The sequence below is a fragment of the Haemaphysalis longicornis genome, unplaced genomic scaffold, assembly GCF_048455015.1.
Source record: "Haemaphysalis longicornis isolate Haplotype H1 unplaced genomic scaffold, Haemaphysalis longicornis Haplotype H1 scaffold_2, whole genome shotgun sequence".
Taxonomy (NCBI): domain Eukaryota; kingdom Metazoa; phylum Arthropoda; class Arachnida; order Ixodida; family Ixodidae; genus Haemaphysalis; species Haemaphysalis longicornis.
Window position 1 is genome coordinate 283,873,539 of NW_027526295.1, and position 22,829 is coordinate 283,896,367.

At 45.6% G+C, this 22,829-nt stretch overlaps 1 protein-coding gene across 2 annotated transcripts in view; it reads left to right on the forward strand.

Moving 5' to 3' along the window:
- Positions 1–13,894: 13,894 nt before the first annotated feature.
- The window catches only part of LOC144170771 (protein amalgam-like), a 409,698-nt gene continuing 400,763 nt past the window's right edge, over positions 13,895–22,829 (forward strand). Inside the window, exon 1 of one of the 2 annotated variants that reach the window (XM_077700759.1) lies at positions 13,895–14,491. In XM_077700759.1, coding sequence (XP_077556885.1) covers positions 14,347–14,491 — 145 coding nt within the window. In that variant the 5' untranslated portion in view covers positions 13,895–14,346. The remainder of the gene's footprint in view (positions 14,492–22,829) is intronic. The other variant, XM_077700760.1, reaches the window with a different exon arrangement.

Here is a 22,829-nt window from a genome sequence, read left to right on the forward strand (position 1 = left end):
GCGTGCCCGTGCCTGGGCGTGATGTCTCGTTCTCCTACCCACAGCTAGCTCGAAGTTGCATACATCTTCTGGGAAATTCTAGCTTAGAACAATTTGCGCATGCGCCAATGCGATGCGTTACCTAGAAAGGGTTGGAGCACGCAGGAAGGTTTTCGTGGCAGCGTGACGTGACATGACGAACCCGGCTTCGCCGAGCTCGGCCACCGTTACCCTGAGCGCGCTGTGCCGTGGTCTACAAATTGGCCTTCAGCATGATCAAGGTAGTATTTACGACATGAGAAAGTTCACAATGGGCCTAATAAGAGCCGGTGATTGTCCGTGGTCTCTATACATGATAGACCGACTACAGTTCTGACACAGTCGACAATGGTCGACCCTAAATTTTCCGGAGAAATGAAGTTTTCACTCGTTGGCTACAGTACAATACCTCCAGTGGATTGCTATAAATTCTTTCGTGGTACCGACTTACAATGACCAGTACTTTTCGCCAACTTCATCTGAACACATCTATTAAAAGGAATATCTCGCGGCCAGACTTCTCCTTGTATTCAGAGGAACTAGATAAGCCTCACTGTCCGAAAACAATTGTTACCTACAACATGCACTGTGCCTTTTTTCCGAAGCTACGGCTGACATTACAAACTAAACCACCTGCTATCCGAAGCTACGGCTGACATTACAAACTAAACCGCCTTCTATCCGAAGCTACCGCTGACATTATAAACTAAACCGCCTTCTTTCCGAAGCTACGGCTGACATCATAAACTAAATCGTGTAGTGCACATATTATGTATGGATAGACCGAGAGTCGGCCACCCTTTGAGGCGGAGGGCCGACTTGCATGAACCCGACACGACGGGGGCCCAAGGGCAAATGGGAGAGGGTTGGGCGGAGGGCTATGGAGGCAAAACGAAAGGAATCGCCTAATTGACGACAATGTACAGCACTTGAATAGAAATCAAGTTCGTTTTAAAGTGTTGAAGTTTGATTCCTTTTTTGGACCTGTGCGAAGAAAGGAAGTGAAGCTGCGAAGATGGGGGACAATCGCAAGTGGAAACAATCTTTCTTTGTTCCTGTCTAGGTCAAAACTGCCAAGTAGGCTTTCAGTTACAAAGTAAACTTCTCCCCTGGTACAAGGGGAGTAGAAGGGGGGGGGGCGTTGACGTTGTGCCGCAGGCCCTGTATTACTGCTCCGCGGGGCGCAGGCCGGCGACCTCCTCCATAGACTATGCTTGAAGACCAATGTCTATTATATATATATATATATATATATATATATATTAAATATATATATATATATATATATATATATATATATATATATATATATATATATATATATATATATATATATATATATATATATATATATATATATATATATATATATATATATATATATATATATATATATATATATATAGACAGAGAGAGAGAGAGAGACAGAGATAAAACTCACAAAGCGCGCAGTAATAGTATAAGTAAAGAGTAGGATACACAGCAAGAACAATAACCAACAAGGTTTGCTTACGTAGCAGCAACGGGACTTGCCTTCATCAGAGCACAGTTACATGCTTTTGCTGTCACAACCATTTGGAACACATTTCTTATATAGCTTTGCAGAAAACTGTGAGAAGGAGCGGAAGATGTTTCAGAAACGGAGAGTATGTATGCAGTCGGGCTACGCCTATGTTACAACAAAAAAAAAGGGGGGGGGGGAGCGAGAGAGAAAGGGGACGTGTTAACAGAACAGCGTCTGATCTGATTGTAGGGTTTAATGCGCCGACGCAACGCAGGCGATGAGGCGCGCCGTAGTGGAGGGCTCCGGATTAATTTTGACCACCTGGGGATCTTTAACGTGCGCCGAAATCTCGTCCACACGGGCGTTTTTGCTTTTCGCCTCCATCAGAAAAGCGGCCGCCGCGGCCGGGAATCGAACCCGCGACCTCGTGCTCAGCAGCGCAACGTCTTAGCCACTGAGCCACCGCGGCGGGTAACAGAACAGCGTTCAAGGTTGCACCATGACAGGGCAACGTATGCGGCGTGGGCTGCAAGTTCAGACAATGCGGGAAACTGGACAATCTTGGTTTCAATAGAAAGGGAAGAGTATACAGTAAGGTATTCAGTGGCTCGGGAGACTGGTTGAGGCGGAATCGAAGATGGGTGTGCCCCCCGCGGATGAAGAGAATAGATACGGGGCACAAAAGAGCATTTCACAGAAGCTAGCAACGGAACAGGAAATAGGTAGGGTCACAAAGCGTTAAACATAAATATATCACAAAGTGTTAAACATTCTTAAGTGGTGGTGATGGGAACGAGGCCTCCTTCCCCAGGACAAATGGCATTGTTGAGCCGCATTAGGCTAATAAAGGTGCTGTATTTGGAGAGTTTCTGCGACTTCTGATGGAAAACTCAAGGGTAGGATTAATGAACATAGTTATAAAACTTATGAGGCCGCCAATTTTAATCGAGGGATAAGCACGTTAGTTTTCCGTAACTTTCATTAATCCCAGGTGTGACTGACCCAAACTTATAAATGAGATAAGATTCCCGAACCCCGCGGTCGTGGTGCGGTGCGTTTTGAAGGCGGATTCTAAAATCGTTGCTTTAAGATGTTCAAATGCATGCCCGGGACTGTTCACATGCCATGACAGGGGCAAATAAGGGCAGCTTTTTGCATGAGAGCGGTGATTATTGAACCGTATTCGGAAGGGCGTTTTAGTTTGACCGATATATTGTTGCCTACAAACAGTGCACTCTAGAAGATATACGACATTAGCGGAGTCACAGTTGAAGTTACCTTTTATATTTACGTAGTAGTCTGAAGCCGTGCTGGTGGCGCGCTGTGTAGTGGTCATGTGTGGGTATACTTTAAATCGGAGTTTATTACAATGCATGCAGCCAGTAGTTTCCGGTCGGTGGACACGAGATTTAGTAAGAAAGTCACCAAAATTCTTATTACGCCGGTAGAGAACGCGTGGTGGTTCGGGGAATATACTTTTTAAGCGGTCACTTTGCATTAGGATATTGGGATGTTTTTTTAGTACAGTTAACACTCTTGGAGCGGAGGATGAGTGGGTTAAAACTAAGTATAGTTTGCGGGTTACTGTTCGGGGCTTTTTCTTGGAGATTTCATCATCATCATCACCATCATTATCATCACCACCACCACCATCATCATCATCATCAGCCTATCTACGCCCACTGCTGGGCAAAGGCCTCTCCCATTATTCTCCAATTACCTCGGTCCTGTGCCAACTGTGATCAATTTATCCCCGCAAACTTCTTGATCTCATCTGCCCATCTAACTTTCTGCCACCCCTTGCAACGCTTGCCTTCTCTAGGGATCCACTCTGTTACCCGTAATGACCAGCGGTTATCTTGCCTTCGCATTACATGCCCTGCCCACGTCCATTTCTTTTTCTTAATCTCTACTAATATGTCCTTAACACGTGTTTGTTCCCTGACCCACTCCGCTCTCTTCTTGTCCCTTAATGTTACACCTATCATTTTCCGCTCCATTGCAGCTGAGTCGTTCTCAATTTAAGTTGAACCCTCATAGTGAGCCTCCAGGTTTCTGCCCCGTAGGTGAGACCGGTAAGATGCAGCTCTCATACACTTTCTTCTTCAGCGACAATGGTATGCTGCTATTCATTATCTGAGGATATCTGCCATATGCACCCCACCCCATTCTTATCCTTCTAATTATCTCTGCCTCATGGTTGGGATCTGGGGTCACAACTTGTCCTAAGTAGATATATTCGCTTACCACTTCCACTGCCTCGCCACCTATCTCAAACCGCTGTGCTGTCCCGAGGTTATTGATCATTACTTTAGTTTTCTGCATATTAATTTTCAGGCCCCCGGTTCTACTGTGTTCGTCCAGTGCGGAAAGCATGCTTTGCAATTCGTCCCCCGAGTTGCTTAGCAAGGCAACGTCCTCAGCAAATCTGAGGTTACTGAGGTATTCTCCATTAACCCTTACTCACACCTGCCCCATCTCCAACGTTCTGAATACTTCTTGTAAACATGCTGTGAATAACATTGGAGAGATTGTGTCTCATTGTCTTACACCCTTCCTTATAGGTATTTTACCGCTCTCCTTATGGAGGATGATGGTAGCTGTGGACCCATTGTAGATATCCTCTAGTATTCTTACATAATGCTCATCTGCCACCTGGTTGCGTAATGCCTGAATGACTACTAGGCTTTCGACCGAGTCAAATGCTTTCTCATAATCTATGAAGGCTATATATAGGGGTTCAGTATACTCAGCGCACTTCTCTATCACCTCATTGATCGTGTGAATATGGCCCATTGTTGAATAACCTTTGAAGTCGAGGGTTTGACGGAAACCCGTCTGGTCGGGAAACATGTTGGAGTAGAAGCGGAGACACCGACCAAAAGAAACTTAAAAAACTTTAAAAACTTTAAAACAACAACAAGACGTTTCGGCTTCGTTACTGAAGCCTTGTTCACAATGAGGCGAAAAAGTTCATGCACGCTTATTTTTGTTGAGCACGTGACGTAGGCAGCGAGTGTACGACGGGGGGAGGGATCCTTCATTTCGATTAAGTGTATGACGTGTCGTCTGTATTTCCAGAGACTCGAGATAGAGCCGCGATCTGAAGTTCCTTTCTTGGCCGATGATTGTGGAATTATCCCAATCAATCACATGGCCCGTTGCACCCACGTGCTCGGCAAGAGCATTCGACGCCACACGCTTGTTTTTTACATCGTTCTGGTGCTGCCGTAATCTCTGTTTGAAGTTACCCGATTCACCTATTTAAGCGAAATCGCAATCTGCGCATGAAATCTTGTAGACTACGCCAGGAAACGATTCTCTTGGAAGCCTGTCCTTACCGCCCACGAGTGCGTTCCGCAGCTTACACGCAGGCACGTGTGCCACCTCAATGTCATAACTACGCAGCACGCGGGACAAGGCTTCGCTTACACCAGGGACGTAGGGAATGGCAGCACGCTTTCTTGGTCGGGGATCAGCCGGTCCGGCAGGATTGGACAGGCGGCGTTCCACCCCATTCAAGAACGCCCGGGGATAGCCGCTTGCCGAGAGATCGTTTCGTACCCTATCGAGGTCGGTGAAACGGTCTTCTGCTTTCGTACAAAAGCAGTTCGCATGGCTGAAGAGCGAGGCAGCAACAGACCTTTTGTGAGCGTCAGGGTGAACGGACCGAAAGTTTAGGTATCGGCCAGTGTGCGTATCCTTTCTGTACACATTAAACGAGAGCGTTCCATCGCATCGGCTGACAAGCACGTCCAAAAATCGGAGTCTATGGTCGACCTCAGTCTCTACTGTGAATTGGATGGTCTTTTCTTGACTGTTCAGATGCGCAGTGAACGAAGCCAAGGCGCTGCGTCGAACCACACAGAAACAGTCGTCCACATAGCGCAGAAACATTCTTGGGCGTGGACTGAAGGAAGCGAGTGCGCGATTTTCCAGCCATTCCATCGTAAGATTGGCAGCAGTAACAGAGACGGAGGCACCCATTGCGGTACCGTGGACTTGCCTGTAGAAGACCTTGTCGAAGCAGAAGTATGTGTTCGCAAGGCAAAAGCAGAGGAGCCTCTTGAGGTCTGGAACGTCAATCGGCGACCTGTCTGGCAAAGTCCGGTCGGATTCTAGCGCAGTAGTGCATGCTTCCACAGCCATGTCAGTCGGAATCGAGGTGAATAGCGACACCACATCGAAAGAGACCATCACTTCGTCGTCGTCTATTGCCACGTCACGAACTTTTTCAATGAAATCGCAGGAGTTGCTCACATGCGTGGAGCCCTTCCCGACGAGTGGAGACAGAATTTTGTGCAGGTATCCGGACAAATTGTAGAGAGGGGACCGGGTGTAGTCAACGATTGGACGCAGGGGGACATTAGGTTTGTGAACCTTCGGTAGGCCGTACAGTGCAGGTGCGGCGCCATTATGGCACAGAAGCGAATAATACAGAGACTTGCGCTCGGGAGGAACGAAGCGAAACACATCCGCCAGGAGTGTTTGTAAGTCCCTCTGTACTTTCAAGGTCGGGTCCCGAGTGAGTCGGACGTAAGTGTCCTGGTCATCCAGCACAGCCAGTACCCTGCTTTTGTAGACAGACGTGTCAATTAGTACCGTCGCATTCCCCTTGTCAGCCGGAAGAATCACGATTTTGGTGTTCGCCTGGAGTCTCTTGACAGCCTTCCGTTCATCCGCAGAAAGGGGCGAGACGAACATCCGCCGGTGCAGCTCAGAAAGTACGCCAATAGCGCGGGTGCGCGCGTCGTCACGGCGGGACGGATCAACTTGGTTAACCGCACACTCCACCGCACACACAACCTTTCTTACGTCAGGGGCAGGAGCAACATTGAAGTTCAGTCCAAGTTCCAGGACGGAGGCCTCGGCAGAGTCGACTTTGTGCGTGAAAAGGTTGTACACCGTTGTCTTGTTTTGCGGACGGTACGGCCTGGCTTTTTTTGAAAGTCTGCCAAGCTTGACACTATGCACGGACTGTGACCGGCGAGCGTGTACATTGGCTTGAAAGTTGGCGTGTAGCTTTATGCTTGCAAAATGATCCGGACAGTGGTTCTCCAGGCGGCGTCGTACAAAAAACGCTTCGTTTTCTAGCTTTCTAATGGCGTCACGGCAGTCCATTATTCTGGCTTGTAGCAACATTCTCTCTGCCTTTGCGATGACGCTATAACCAAACTTGGAAGGTACAGGCCTGTTTAGGTGCAATGAGCGCGGAATGAGTCCCCGAGCTTTGCAGGTTAGGTTGAAGTCCAGATGTCCATGAAATGCGGCAACGCAGGTTGTGAGGGAAACATAACGGCGAATTTCGGTGATAACGGGTTGGCCATAACCTTTAAAGGTTGTGGCCAAGGCTTCCGTAAATCAGGGTTCCGTAAAGGTTGAATAACCTTTACGGAACCCTGCTTGTTCTTTAGGTTGACTGAAATCTAAGGCTGCAGAAATTCTGTTAGCGATTACTTTGGTAAGTACCTTGTAGACGACTGACAGAAAGCTGATCGGCGTGTAATTTTTCAAGTGCTTCATGTCACCTTTCTTATGGATTAGGATGATGTTCGCGTTCTTCCAAGATTCCGGTACACTTGCGGTCATTGGGCATTGCGTATACAGATTTGCCAGTTTTTCAAGAACAATTTCTCCGCCATCCTTCAAGATGTCTGCTGTTATCTGATCCTCACCAGGTGCTTTGCCCCCTTTCATTTCTTTCAAAGCCTTCCTTACTTCTTCGGTCGTTTCTGGTGGGATGTCTATCTCCTCTGAACTACTGTCTCGTTCGGCATTATCCTGGATGTTCCGGATACTGTACAGGTCCCTATAGAACTCCTCGGCCACTGTGACTATTTTATCCCTATTTGTGATGACATTGCCTTGCTTATCTTTAAGTGCATACATCTGATTTTTCCCCGCGCCAAGACGCCTCTTCACTGCTTTCAGGCTACCTCCGTTTTTTACAGCGTATTCAATCCTCTCCATATTATACTTCCGTGTGTCAGCCAGCTGTTTTACGCTTATTGATTAACTTCGAAAGCTCCGCTAGTTCTATTCTGTCAGCTGCGGTAGAGATTGTCATGGTTTGCCGTTTCCTAATTAGATCTTTCGTCTCCTGTGAAAGTTTACCAGTATCCTGTCTAGCCATAGTGCCCCCGACTTCTACTGCACACTCCGTGATAATGAGTGTAAGGTTGTCGCTGGCTTCCTGTGTCGTAAGCTCGGCTTCATTGTTAAGAGCTGAATATCGGTTCTGCAGCGCGATCCTGAATTCTTCTGCGTTACACCTGTTAGCTCATTTATCGGCTTCTTTCGTACTAGCTTGTTGCGGTCCCTCCCCAAATCTAGCCTAATTTGAGATCTTACCATACGGTGATCACTACACCTTACCCTTCCGAGCACTTCCACATCCTGCACGACGCCGTTGCAGATTTCGTTACGGTCTGATTGGTTGGCTCGCGCAATAGCGTCGTCGATAACTTTTTCCGGGTATTTTTGATTCAGGAGGGCGGTCTTGAGTTCTCGACAGTTTGAGTCAAAGTCGGCTTGGTTTGAGCAAATTCTCCTAAATCGGTGGGCTTGGTTGTAAGGTATTACAGCCCTAATACCTTTTATATATATATATTTATATATATATATATATATATATATATATATATATATATATTTATATATATATATATATCTATATATATATATATATATACATAGCAGAAAAGGAATTCTTGGCTACTGTTTAAATATTCAAAAACTTGGGTGCGACCACTTGAAAAACACTAACAAAGACTTTATTTCGACAGTTTCGACCAGTGGCCTGGTCTGCTTCAGGGAAAATTACCCTGAAGCAGACCAGGCCCCTGGTCGACACTGTCGAAATAAAGTCTTTGTTAGTGTTTTCCAAGTGGTCGCACCCAAGTTTTTGAATATATATATACATATATATATACATATACATATATATATATGTATATATATATTCTTTTGAGGGCGATGTGAAACTGAAGATGGTGGTGAAGCAAGAGCAAAATCTGCAGAGATTCTTTCTGAGAATTGTACTAATCAGTAGCAATATTGCCGCTTGTCTAGCGTGTTAGCGTGTGAGTTCGTTAGAGCCAGATATGTTGGGTTATTTTATTGCTTTTAAGTTTCTTTTGTTTGCTTTCGCCAAAGATGTAACTTGTACCAATATAGTGATTATGGACCTGTACTTCGCCTGTTGTGTTTTGTTCCGCAGATGCAAAGCTTAGTGTACGGTTGATCCGTGTTCGGTACTTTTTATTGGTATTTGAAAAGTTCTTGTCCCTCCTTCTTTCGTTTAGTCATTGTTTTTTGGAGAACATGTACGGAATGGATATTATTAGTTTCATCACTTCATTTTTGCATCATTTCTATTTTCTCCATTTTTCTTATTTTGTGGTTTCTCGAAATTTGGTTCGACCTATTATGTTCATTCACACTATTACACCAAGCAATATGTTACTTCCGCCGGTCATGCATCTTTGTAGAAATACAGGCTGTCAGAAGGTTTTTTTCAAAATCGCTAGTTTTTATTCGTATTAAGAACGTTCTTTGGCGTGATTTTTTTCTTTAGCCTTCCGTTCTTGAAGGAGATAAATAAGGCAAATATTTTGGATTTTGTCAGATCATTCAAATAAAAAAATTATTTCTTCTATTTTTCATGATTCTTGGTTTTTCAACATTCTATTCGTCAATAATCTCCATTTACGCAATTATACAATTAGACGTGCTCCTTCAGCCAATTATGAAATTTTATGCAAAGGCAGGGCGTTACATGGTCCTGGATGGGGCGGTACTCGGCAAACAATGCTGCTGAATTAAGCTAGCAGACTCGGTGCGGCGGCAACAAGAATACTTGCCTTCATCAGGGCGAGGACAAGGCCTGACAATGGCAGGTCTTGATGTCAACACGTTTTCCCCGCGCTGATGCCTCTAGTTTTTTTAAAACTATAATATTCTTTCGGTGCAACATCTTGTTTGTTCTGCCCGCTCTTCCCTATCAATTTTTTAGCAAAGGCCAGCAGTACCTCCAAACTAAATAAAAATTTAAATATATGAAGGTTATAGCCCATTTTTTCTTTGTTGGGGCAGCAATGCGGGCTCCTGTTGTCAGAGTAACATATAATTTATTGTTTCAGCAAGCGATCGATAACTAGTACTCCTCCAGGTTCCGCAATAGTTTTACAAATTGCGCCTGCCTAGCGGCGGAATATTTCCAGTGCAACACTTCTTGTCTCGCTTGCGGAGATCCGGATGACTAATTAAGATCCCCCTAACGCTTAACGGCTGAACCTTTCTCGCTGGAAGATTCCCCGATCGTTGTTGCTGGAGCCCAGCACTGCTACTACTTCGCCCAACGAAGTGTAGGCGTCGGACACATGCGCGTCTTACTAAATCTAGCCAACCCCCGTCGACGCCGCCATTTACGGAAGCGTTGCTGTGCAGCAATCACTAACAATGAAGAGGCCTAACGCTGCTTCTGCTTCCAATATCGATCGATAAACAGACCCGCACTTCCAAGGAAAGGTTGCGAAATAGTGCTGCCTTATTGGACCACAAATGAGGGTCGAATGCGGCTGCGGTCATATTGATCGAAAGATTGTCAGTGGGATCATTATGGAGGGCGAGGAAGGAGACATAGCATGTTGCCGAAGCCCGCCCTTTACAAACTAGGCATTTGTCACTCGTTTGTTTCTTGCCCCTATTTGCTGCTCTTTGCTGCAGCGAAATTTGAACGCATGAACGTTTCGTAAGGTCGGAGTAGCGTACGTGAACCTGCGAGTAAACAGAGCAAGGGGATGTGTATGCTTAGCCTCGATGAAATAACGAAAGCTCCTTACAAGGAAAACACGACTATTGTGTCTGGATTTGATTGGCGGAAAAGGGACAAGGGGACGTATAAACAAGCAAAGGAAAGAAGAAATAAAATTCTGGAGATGTAGGCAAGACTTCGCTGGTCGCTTGATTGCGTTCCGGTTCTAGGAAGTCACACTATAAAATCTCTGAAGCGTGCATTTTGATAAATGATAAGAGCCTGTGACAAAAACAATGGCAGTTTTATGCGTCGCTTTCAGTCATTTACCCACAAAGTATTCTAGGCATTTCTTTAGGGTAACTTTCGGCAAGCGCAGCTTTTCTAAGCTGTCGAATACATACGCAACATGACATGAAACGGGCCAGCTTTACAATTTCATCCCGCTCGAAAAAAGCCGAACCGGACTCTGCTGTGTCAAATCATTTAATGAACAGAAATGTGCGGACAAGAATAACCTTTGAGGAGCTCAAAAGCATTTAGCATCAGTGTCACATAAACGCACACATTGTGTATGCATTTTTGTACGCTCATGCTCCTTCCGCCACCTACAGCGTCCCACTGCTATTCTGGGAAGGCCATTTGTCCGGGAATGATAATGTGTACGCTTTAAGTAAAGTTTTTCCAACTCAATAGAACAATTGTTCCATTACTTGTTGTTCGCCCTTTTTTATGCTTAAGTAAATGTACGCATTCTGCAAGACCACGAGAAATCAGGTTTTTTTTTATAACACAGGAAACTTGATCGCAGATTGCTAGGCAGTTGTGTCGCGGAGGGGAAACGTTGCTAGTTTTGTAACGCTCCACTCAAGTCCAAGCATACTTGTTCTTAAATAAAGACACAGGTATTACATTTCCCTTTGGTTCCAATTTATTCTCAAGAACGGAAAATTGGAGACAGAGTATCGCCCTACGCCAACCTTTTCCTCCCTGCCAGGAGAGGACATTCGTATTGTTTCTCGCCGTTGGGATTAGGACGTGGCATGTGACCATCGCCCAAACAGGGCTGGGATGCCCCCTTAGACATCCTTTTCCGCCATCGTGAGGGACACGCCACACTACCAGTTCGGCGAGGAAGGCAATCAACCCGGGAAAGAAGCAAGAGCTGTCGTCGCTGCCATTTGTCGCTGCGCGGCACTCTCGTAGCTGTGCTTGACAAACTATATAACTTCAACGCACCGTTAGCCTACCACTACCGCTTTCTCTTGAAAGTCGGGAAACCTGTTTCGCGAAGCTTCCACCTTGAAGCTTCGTCCGCGACGCCTCGCGCAGTTTGCAGCTTATAACTCCCTTGAATGAAGGTTGATGCGCAGCAGAGGAAGAAGGGAAGCTGGAATGTGATTGCCCTTCGTTTGTCGCAACCTCATACTCTGAAGTCTAACGTCATCAAACCATACCCACAGCTCAACAAACGAATTGCGTAGCTCGACTCGCCATAAAGAACAAATTAAAGGTTTCCTGACGTGAAACCTGAACGGAAGACGTTAAGCTTAACGTCACGCTTTGAGGTCAACCGTGAAATAAAATAGGGCGCAAAAGGACGGGGACAGAAGAAATACCAGTGGACGGGACTGGCACTCGACTGTCCGGACGGGCTGTCCAGGAAGCTCTCTGTGAACACGTGCACCGGAACCGCATGAACATTCTTCAGCACTACGTGGACCGGGTGTATTGAATACTGCAATTAGGATCTGGACCTAGCTCCTGTGGACAATAAAGTTTGTGCCGCACTCAAAAGCCAGCGACTCAGCGAAACTGAGGGAAGACTGCCGCTCCAAACCAGGGGCAGGCGAGCTCAACCCGAGGGCGTAGCTGGGCCGCGACCGAAGTAGAGGCGACCCCAATCGAGACGACGTCAAGGTCTCGTCGCGGTGAATTACCAAAGCAAGACCAGGGTGGCAAGCCGTCTGCAGGTACTATCAATAAAGTTGTTGTACCCTACTGTCCCTCGACTGCCCTTTTGCGCTGTATTTTATCTTAAGCCCTTAATCAGCTCGCTCAAAGTCATCGTATTGAGGTCTAACGTCGTCATCGTCAACCGGTACCCATTGGAAAATGCACTCGTTGTACGTAAATCAGTGCGTATCCATTGACGTCGCAAAACAACAAAGCGAAACGCTCGGCCTAAGCCGCTGTATACCCGACATAGCGACTGTTCTTCTAGCAAAATGATACGTTCCCGCAAAGAAAAAGCACAGCCCCGCCGGGGGGGGGGGGGGGGGTGGGGGGGGGGGGTTAAGCATAAATGAACGCCGCCTTCCCAAAATAGTCTGCGGTTGTTGTTGTAGCCAAGCCACGTAGAAGTTTCGAATGCGCCCATACGGCCTCTGAAAAAATGTCTCCCCAGCAATTTATGTGTGCAGTAGTGAAGCCACTTTGAAGGGGCTCGGTGTGGAGTAGAGCGGCATGAGCACTTGTTTTACAGCACCCTCTTGGGAGTTTCAGCCATTCTTTTTAGATCCAATCTCATCCAAACGTGCTGAAGTGAATGTGCATTGTTCATCAGAGATCTCCCTTCACCCATGTAAGCGCTCGGTTATTAACCCCGCACACAGGAAGGGGCAGTGTATTGCGGCGAAGCAATAGCACTGGGGACACTGGCCTTCCGATATATCATACCAGAGCAAATGTGCTTTGCTTCTGTGCGAATGTGTGCACTGACCATTCGGAAGTAATCTACAGGCATGACGGAAATCTGCACTTTGCAGACTTAGGCTTACAACCGTGTCCCTAGTGTGGTTCTCTGTATGAGCCTTAAATACGTGAGTATAGTGAAGCTACTAGAAAGAATGTATACCTAGAAAGAATTAAATCTATAAAGAATGTATCTAGAATTTATTTAAAATTTATCTAGAATTAAATCTAGGAAGAATTTATATGTGTTCGCTGTAACAGTGCTTGTGTCTGTTAAGGGCGAGAAGATGTTGCTAGAAGAAGTTTCATAGTCGGCTCATCGTTATCTTACCGATTTCAAATGGGCTAGAAAACCTTCAGTTTCTGCTTTTTATTCCTGTTGTTCACGCAAGGAATAAAAATACGTCTCCCAGCTTAAATCAGTTACCAGGACTTGCCAAATAGCGTGATATTTGTGATATTAAAATCAATTATAGCAGACGATTGCGCGTAAAGCACCCCAAGTATTTGTGCACCGATTTGAATCCAGTAAAAAAACGCACCTCTTTAAAGCGCTAGAAGTAGCAAAGGGTGAATTGTCCTTTCTCCGCAGTTTCTCACTTTCTGCAACCTTGACTCGGGCTCCAGGGGAATAAATCACGGTCGGAAGCAACGCCACCCACGCCGATGAAACCGACACAACCGCGGAAGGACCCCGTACATTCTCAGAACGCTCGAGCCACCGCGACGCCGGTAGCAGCTCAAAAGATCTACATCCTGCCAGAACTTCCACTCAGCGGGACCCCTCTTCCCTCCTCGAGCTCGAACCCGGGAGACGTCGCAAGCTCTGCCCGCCGTCCCGTCAGCCATTGGCTTTGTCTGCGTCACGTGGGCCCGTGACGTCGCGTCGTAGTTGCGCCGGGCTGCCGCGGCGCGACGCTAGCAACGCTCATTTGTCGATCGCGTCTCTTGTCGGCTCTGCCGCACGCGGGCTGCCTCCGTTCGGGAGCTTTGGCGGTGACAGTTGGGCCGAGAAAATATATCCGCTGTTTGTGACTCTCGTGAACCGAGACCGTTTGGCGACGCATGCGAAGGAAGTTCTCTAGAATTGCCAATTTCCGGACGAGCTCCGCCTATCATCTCCGTTGACTGCAAATTTGTAGCGGGCATTATTTAAAAGGCGCCCTGTGGCTAAGCCAAAGTGCAACGCGGTGTGTGTGTGTGTGCCGCGCTCCGAGGTACCTGGCGTAGCATCTGCCGGTGCATCCTCAGTCGTCTTCAAAGCGTGCTGTTTCGGAGGATGCTCTTCAGCCCGGGTTGACTGGCGGCCCCGTGAACTGCGTGACAGCAAAACGAGAAGAAATCGCAATCGCAGGTGGCTCTGAAAAAGAGAACCATGGATTGTCGTCGCATCGCGACAGCGTCGTCTGCAGGCGCTGTGGTGGTTCGGACAACGTTTTCCAGTGGATCATCGCGCGCCAGGATTTCGGTCTTCTTTCTTGTCGGCACTCTGCTCGGTGTCGTCATGCTGGCAACACAAGGTGAGCCCGCTATTGCGTGAGGCGTCTTCAGTTTCTCGTACTAGTTGTCGTGCCCTAGTTTTCGCTGGTTTGCCGATTACTTTTCAGGAGATCAATACTAATGACCCGACGCATCTCCAGTGCTAGCACAGCACAACGTACTTGTTCATTACGGCTGCCTCTTCGTGGTATTTTTTTTTTCTTTGAAGAGATTTCTTTTTTGCTGAAGAAAAAAGTATGCTGGTGCCAGAAGCGAAATTTTATGATGTTCATTTATTTTTTCGTTGCAGTATTGATTTCTTGGTGAAATTGTTCTTAACTAGAAAGCATTCTGCTTTACAAACTATCAATCTTACGAGCAATAATGTTTAAATTCTCTAACAATAAAGTCCAATAAAAATGGGCGTAGTAAACGCTATACATAAATTTTCACACAAAAATACCATACTTAACACAAGTGACATTAAAATCCTGCATGAGTAGCAAATGTCGCCGTACACTCTGTATTTCCCTAATAAAGAAAGTTTGTAACTAAACCAAAGATCTAAATGTTGGAGCGAAATTATTACGACAAAGTGGGGTATCCCTGAACAAGAATTACTGCTAACGCAGACCATGACGGATCTCACTAATTTGCCTCGGCACTGTACTCTTTAGTGCTACACGTTTCTTCCCCGCAAGAAGACCCTGTGTGCAGGGGTGCACCCTTTACGGGCCGCTTGCTTCATTGTACTGGCGTCATTTCCGTGACGGATATGACGTCAGTGAAATCTTTGTGTATCCGGAAATAAAACACTGTCATCTTGAAATCTGTTCGGCTGCTAAACACCTTTCGACAATGGTCTTCGAATGTGTGGAAGTCCATTTGGAAGTCATAGGACGTCTTGCCTGAACACGTCGGATAATGTGATTGTATATGAGAAAATTGCCAAAAAGTGACCTAGCAATCCTTATGTAAGAGTATGTCAATTTCTTTATAACTCGTTCTCTTTGTCTAACCTTTATTATTGGTTTGTGCTTTTGTTATGTACTAACTAAAGTGCCATTCAACCCCGTAAGGGCTGCGTGGGGCTCCAGGACTGCGAACTAGCAAGTCTCGGCAACAACCAATACGATTGAATCCAGTTCACTGCGCCTAAAACAGAAACTCAGATCATCACGAGTCCTCACAGCATTTTTTACACATTAAATATTTTCCTGTATAATTGCGAGTCTTACAATTGCAAAGCTCAACTTGAAAGTTGAGCCTAAATATTTCAGATCTGCTCACCAAGATATGCATTATTTAATTTAGGCTTTTATTTTATGCCTCAGTACTGTTGTTGCGAGTTGCGTCAATGATTGCCACACAAGTAGTACGCATTTTTCATTGCCGAGGAACCTTAAAAATTATATTAGTTCAATTTACAACACAACTAACGGTACCGACCACGCTCACTTTATGTAGCTTAATGCTCGAGATTTACCTCACCATTGTAGCTGTCAAAACTTAGACATCAATTCTCAAGAAAGTTACCATTTCGATAGTTTGGTCATTTTTCTGTTTTAATGTTTACCATTATTAAGCAAAGGGGCTAACTAAAATGGTACTTAACATATTACTTTGTTCTTCTCATATTGACTTGCATGTTGCAGAAACTTTGACTTTTCATTCTTGCGAAAACGCTTCCGTACAAACGTGGATTTTATATGAAGCTTTCTACTGAGAGGAGAGCGAAGTGTGACGGCTGGTGCAAAAATGTTGTATGGATACGTAACGCTGCTCTTGCTGATATATTATTAACGTTTGCAGACAACAAACAGTGGTATAAGTTTTATGATAATGCAAATTTCGGGTGAACGTTATTAAGGGTCAAGCCTTTTCTATCCTCGGGCGGCGGGGAGTGGAGGCGTTTTTGTACTGGATTTATTTGCTTATTACTGAATAAATTGCTATTGATGTAGCATGTTGATATTGTTTCAATTCTGGCAATTTTTTATGATTCGGGTGCAAAAAAGTGTAAACGGTGCTCTGTCTGTCAGCATAACCTTTTCAACCAAGCAATGCCTTAGACATTAGCTGAGGTCATCAGGGCTACAACTTAGCGTACAAATCCAGCTAAGGCCTCAGAACTCTGTCCGGAAGTAGCCGACATCCTAGTTCGCTTTCTTTTGTCTAAGTGCCGGGATTTTAGATGACTTCGAACATGTGTTTGAGCAGAATATTTGAAGAAATAATCTTCATGTACCGGAACAAATACTATAATAAATTTACACGTATTTCAGGCGTTTTTCTTTTTTAAGCACATTATCTCATCTCTTGGAAAGTTACCTATATTAAAGTTACAAGGTTTTCTGTAGTTATAACCGGGCTTTTAGATGACTTCCGACGTTTTCTTTTTCGGCGCAACATTCCAAGAAGTGATCTTCATCTACCAGAAGGTTACATATGTTGATGTTACGAGACGTTATATTACTTAAGAAACAGAAGCAATGTAATATCAGCCCACTTGCGAAAAAAAGAAAGTTACCTGTTTCAATAATGGGCAGCATGGACCTAAGCGGCTATTGCCTGCAACAACAGCAGCTCTGGCGTTATATCCATTGCGATATACCAAAAATAATGAAGCGAACACAAATTATTTAACAAAGTTCCTCCTTTATAAAAAAACAATGACTGGGGCTCCCTGCGAATGAAAGAAAACAATAAATGCAAGCAACGAAGAAATGAAACATACTGGGATGCATATTTTGAAATCAAACCTGTGTTTTCTACGCCAAACTTGCTCAGTTTGTTAAAAGCCAAACGAACAAAAAAAAACTTGTCGGCTGCTCTTATTTGTGCCGCTGACTTAAAAATAGATGTTAAGTTGTTACCCCTTCAACAATTTGTCACGCTGTGTCCGCGTTAATCGAACATAAAAAGGACTTGCAGCCGCATATGCCCGATAGCACCTCTTTCAGTAATTACGAAGTCCACTAGTAATAATGCAAATTCGAAGCAAACTTATATATTGTAATTTTAAGTGAGCACGGGAACGTACAGGAATGTACAAGGTTTTTTTTTATTATTACAAGGCAGGTTGATTAGCTCCGGACATAATTCGCGGCCCGTCGCGCTGCACCGGTGAGCTCCGTCGGCGTGCGCTGCAGGCTCGACAGAGTTTAATGCTCCAGCGGGGCCCTCGGTGCTTGCATCGGCGTCAGGAATGCCCCGGATGCCGATTACGCAACTCCCCTCTCGGAATCAACGCGAGACAATGCCGTGTGTGCGGGACATGCGGAATGTCGCTCTACTTACGTCTAAACTTTTGGCTGGCACAAAATGCCGCGGCAGTTGAGCAAGAGCTGCGCATTTCTACCACATTTGGTGACTGCTTCGCCCTAGTGAAGCCGAACGCGTGCATGATTATTACATTGGTGATGTAGTTAGGGGATTTGAGAAATGGTTTGGTTGATTTCATTACTGATTCGTCTGCTTATTCGGGACCTGCGTGCTTATTCGGCGAAGCACAGAGGTGTTGTGCGGGGGGCATCCCTTGTTTCTTCTCCGCCTGAGCGTAGGTTGGTAAGAGTGAGCAGGGGAAAGTGGTGGAATTTCGAACTTTGCTACGTCGAAGAAACGAACTCATTACGGTCATTTTGTCAATGTTTCTTACCAGTGTTCATATCACAAAGTCGTATAGTAACAGGCCCGCTACGCTAGTTGGGACAGCATGTGCTACTGCACCCGCAATGAAAGGGGTCGATGCATGCAAGCGCGTGAAAGTAGCGATCTCTTCACATGTGCTGCTGCCATATTAGAGAGCAGGTATAAGATAGTAATACGCTATCAAACATGTTGTGATTCAGTTTCGCCGAAGTTTACGCTATTTGTGTGCAAGCACATTGTAGTATTCTGGCAGTATGTTCTCCAGGCTCTCTTCGACTGCAGTGCTCCTACGCACGCAGAAGAGGTCAGTATGAGCTAACTCTGTGTGGTATAGATTTATCGTGTTCTAACCGTATGCGGAGCAATACATTTCGTAATAAGTGGTAATGGAATATGCGGCAAGCTTCGTACCGAACTAATAACTTGCGTGCGCAAAGATGAGGAATCGCTTTGAAGCATCATTTCTTTGTTTAAAGGAAAGAAAGGAAGAAACTGATTGAAAATGCGTTTATTTTCCAACTTTCTTTCATCATGCATGGCTCCCGCCAGCGCGAAAACCAATACTCTTTTTGGAGATAATTTATTGAAGCACATTCTTTCCTAATGTTTACTACTCCCCTCCTCCCTATTTACCAACTTACCTTTCATTAAAGGTTCCATAGTTCAAGTGATCATACGTTCCCTAATTGAAGTTTATTCCGCGAGAAAGCCGGGATCTAAAAAGGGGAAGTTAAGAAAGTAACGGAGATGACAGCCCCTTAATAACGGAGAGCTCGTCGCGTGACCAGCGGTGCGATTCGAAGTTTTCCGCTTTATCAGCAAGAAACGTGTCAGAAGTGCCGGCAACAGCTGGCGATTTTCAAGGGAAAAACCTAACACCTGGCGCGTTGAATCTCCAAATTGTACATTATATCTAACTGCTGTAGGATTTCGTCTGTAGGTCTTAAAATAAATCCCAAGCGATTGAAATGTCTGATTCATTCACGCGCGCATAGCGTTTTTTGTTGTTTATTTACTGGTCCGAAAAGAAGGAACGAATTTTTCGTTTTTCTCGTAATGTCATGGCAGATACGGTGGCTTTATAGATCGGCAAAAAAGTGAAGCTACTCGCCTAGAGCTCCATGCGTTCAATACCGTTAACTAAGTGTAATACAGTTTCCCTCCAATGGTTTCATATCTCTGACAACTATTGATCCTTGCTATTATTTATAGCCGGCTCACCCAACAGCTCGTCACAATATCGTCTAAAAGGATCCGGAAAATTAGTTTGATCATAAAAAACTTCCTATAATGTTGACATTCGATTATTCCTTTTTTGCCCTGCGTTAAAAGAAAGTAAAACTTCATTTTCTTCCGAACCACGAATAAGTCATAATCGAGTGTGTTTCAAAAAAAGGAACTCTCATGCCCATACCCAAATTGCTCACTTATATTGTTTTAAGTTTATGGGATTTGGGATTGGGAGTTTGGGATTTTACGCACCGAATCAACACCTGGCTTATCACGCGAGCCGTAGTGGAAGGCGAAGAACTAAAGTAAACCATCTTGGTCCTAACGTGCGGCGAAATGTTGTACTATCGTTGGTCCTGTCAACTCCTTCTCCTCCAGTGTCTTCTTGTATTTTGCTTGTAACCAGCCTGAGGCTAACCAAACACCAAGTATCCCAACTTTGCTCCTTAAATGTGCTGAAAGAGGCGTTTTCACCCGCCGCGGTGGCTCAGTGGCTAAGGCGTTGCGCTGCTGAGCACGGGGTCGCGGGTTCGATTCCCGGCTGCGGCGGCCGCTTTTCTGATGGAGGCGAAAAGCAAAAACGCCCGTGTGTACGAGATTTCGGCGCACGTTAAAGATCCCCAGGTGGTCAAAATTAATCCGGAGCCCTCCACTACGGCGCGCCTCATCGCCTGCGTTGCGTCGGCGCGTTAAACCCTACAATCAGAATCAAAGAGGCGTTTTCGTTTTTCGTCTCAAGTAGGAAAACAGCCACCGCTACAGGGCGTACAAACTGTGACCTATTTCTCAGCACCACCACACGCTTAAGCTGCTGAGCAATGCCGGCGGCTGTGATTTTTTTAATGCTTTTATAGCTTACTGGTATTAACGAAGAGGTAAGAAACCACCTCCCAGAAGAAAAATATATGTTCTATTTTCCAGGTGTCTTATGAGTCACTGAAACAAGACGTTTTGTCTATTTTCGCTGACGTACTTTCTAGCACTGAAAGGATTAAGGCCACAAAAGCAGACCAGAACCTCATTTAAAGTACGTCGTAGCAGCGATAGAAAAAACCTTTAAAAAGAGATATTTACGAAAAATCGTGAGCCCTAACCCCTTGTGAAGGTGAAAGACCAGTAAAGCTCTTTAGCGCACGACATACAGGTGACAGAGAATTTATGTGAAAGTTATAAGCAAGTTTTATTTCTCTTCAGCATTGACGGCGGTCAATCTTAAGAAAGACGTATGCATGCACATACTGACTATTATTTTTACTCCACTGACCTTGAAAATGGTGCCTATTAATAACTAATCCGTTCAAAAGGCATTTCTAGACAGGGCTCAGCGGACTCACTCATAATTCCAAGTGATTAGACGTATAAGCTTGAAATATAAATCATGTTTCGACCTTGCTAGTGCGGCCTAATATTAAGTACGCTAGTCAAGATGGATAACCTAGTGACACGACGTATAAACTTCAGGCGTAAATTTTATTTTTTGTACGGCGTGCGACTTTGGTGGTGACCGTGGGGTAACGGCACACACATGCACCGGGGCATTTGTTTTCCACCTCCTTCAGATTCAAAAACACGTGGAGCCTCAGGCTTTTTCTTCTCAGAACTTAAAAATACCTGTAATTATGGCCCTGCAAGCTTCGCCTAAATTCTCTTTATTGCGCCCCCTTAAGAAAAAAAAAACATTGCTCCACCTCCTCGTTCCCACTTGGTCGGCCCCAGAACGCGACGGGCAAACTTATTATTGCGAAAACCTTCGATAGCTTGCTTCATTCGGAGGCCAGAAAAAAAATACACGGATACATAAAAAGGGATGAAAGGCCCCAGCCCGTGCCTGCTACGGAGGCCTGCGAGATGGTCAACGAGTGGTAGACAAGATGGCCGACTGCTCAAAGAATGAAGTAACGGGGATGCTGAGAAATATCTAACGATGTGAAGGCGAAAGCCCAGTTGGACCCTCTGTTGATGTGCTGTTCAAATTTGTCTCGAACTTTGTGACCGCGACCATTACCACTTGACCAACCCCCTGGACAGCTCCACCCGAAGCTCGTTCCGCTCCCTCGCCACCGCTAAGCTATCTCTTCCCCCTCTTTGGTAGTTTCCTCTTAATTAGTGGCTTATACTGTCCGTGAGGCAGCGGCCCACTTTCTTCCGGCGTGGCTGTTCCCTTTCCCACCGTGTGTTCACCGGATCGCACCTTGCGCTCCATTTTTCTGAGCGATTCTCTGTACCTCACAACGATATTTTTGCCCTCCCAAATCCCATAAAACTTGAGGTGCGAGGAGCTTTCGCCCTAAAAGGCACGTTGGTGAGCGTTCCACATGGCGCCACATCTCTCAGGTAAGCCCCTATAAACTATTGTAACGGAAATAAATTAGGTATGCTTGCTCCGGGTAGGACTCTAACCACGGTTCAGGGAAGAAGCTACGAGCATCTCAAGTGATTACCACTCTCAAGTGACATCATAAACCAGATCATAAACATCATCATTAACATGAATACACCGAACAGTTGTGAAGTAGCACTCCCTCCGAATTTCAATACTGCACTTAGGGAAATCAAGGGGGCTGAATAACGTGGAGGAGACGAAACCGAAAACTTTACGAGTTCTGAAAACTACTCTATCGTCGATGACGTGCGTGCATGGCGTGTAAAGAGAAACGCGTAGTCGAGGTCGAGTGTGACGTCTGGGCAAAGCGTGCATTCGGCAGTGGCGCAGGTCTGTTTACACGCAGGGAACCGGAATTTTTATGTACGCTTTCGCAACATGAACGCGCTCTCGCGCGGAGTCTGGAGCGGCCGCTTATGAAAACAAACGCAGCGTTTGCTATTCATGAGGAAATTCGCGCGTAGGGCCTGAAGGCCGGATACCTATAGCTTGAATAAACACATATCCCTGGCATTCACCGTGGTGCTCGCAGATATAAGTAAAAAGTGAAAGCGTTCATACGGAGCAAAAAAAAAGTGAAGGAGAGATAAAAACTGTTACCGGTGAAGTTGACAATGTAACAAAAAAAGCGACATAAGGTCGGCAAAGAAGGAGCGACTGTCTTCGTCCTCGTCCTCTTGATGTGTGACTTGCCGGCGACGATATCTTGCACGTGTACACCGCTTACATTCGCGTTTACGCCTCGCTTAAATGTCAGCAAAGACAGAATGCGTGTTCGGTCAAATTTTTGTTTCCAAGAAACAGAAGCACCTTTTTACGAAGAAAAAAAAACAAAAAAACGAATATAAAAGGGAAAGAAAAGTACCAAAAACTGCGATTTCTGGCGCCGGTGGTGGAGAACTTTCTGCGGTCTCTCCTCAGTTTTTTCACCGTTTGTTTGCGCTTTTTCGTTTCACGGCCTCGTGTGCATCCGTCGAGCGCAGCGTTGAGGCGCCGATAGAATAAGCGGTCCGAGGTAGAAAGCGGCTGGAAGAAAAGAAGCGCGGAACAGTTTACGGCCAGGAAGCGACCCCGCAAGTTTTACGCACGCACATTTCGAGTCCGGCGCCGCGACG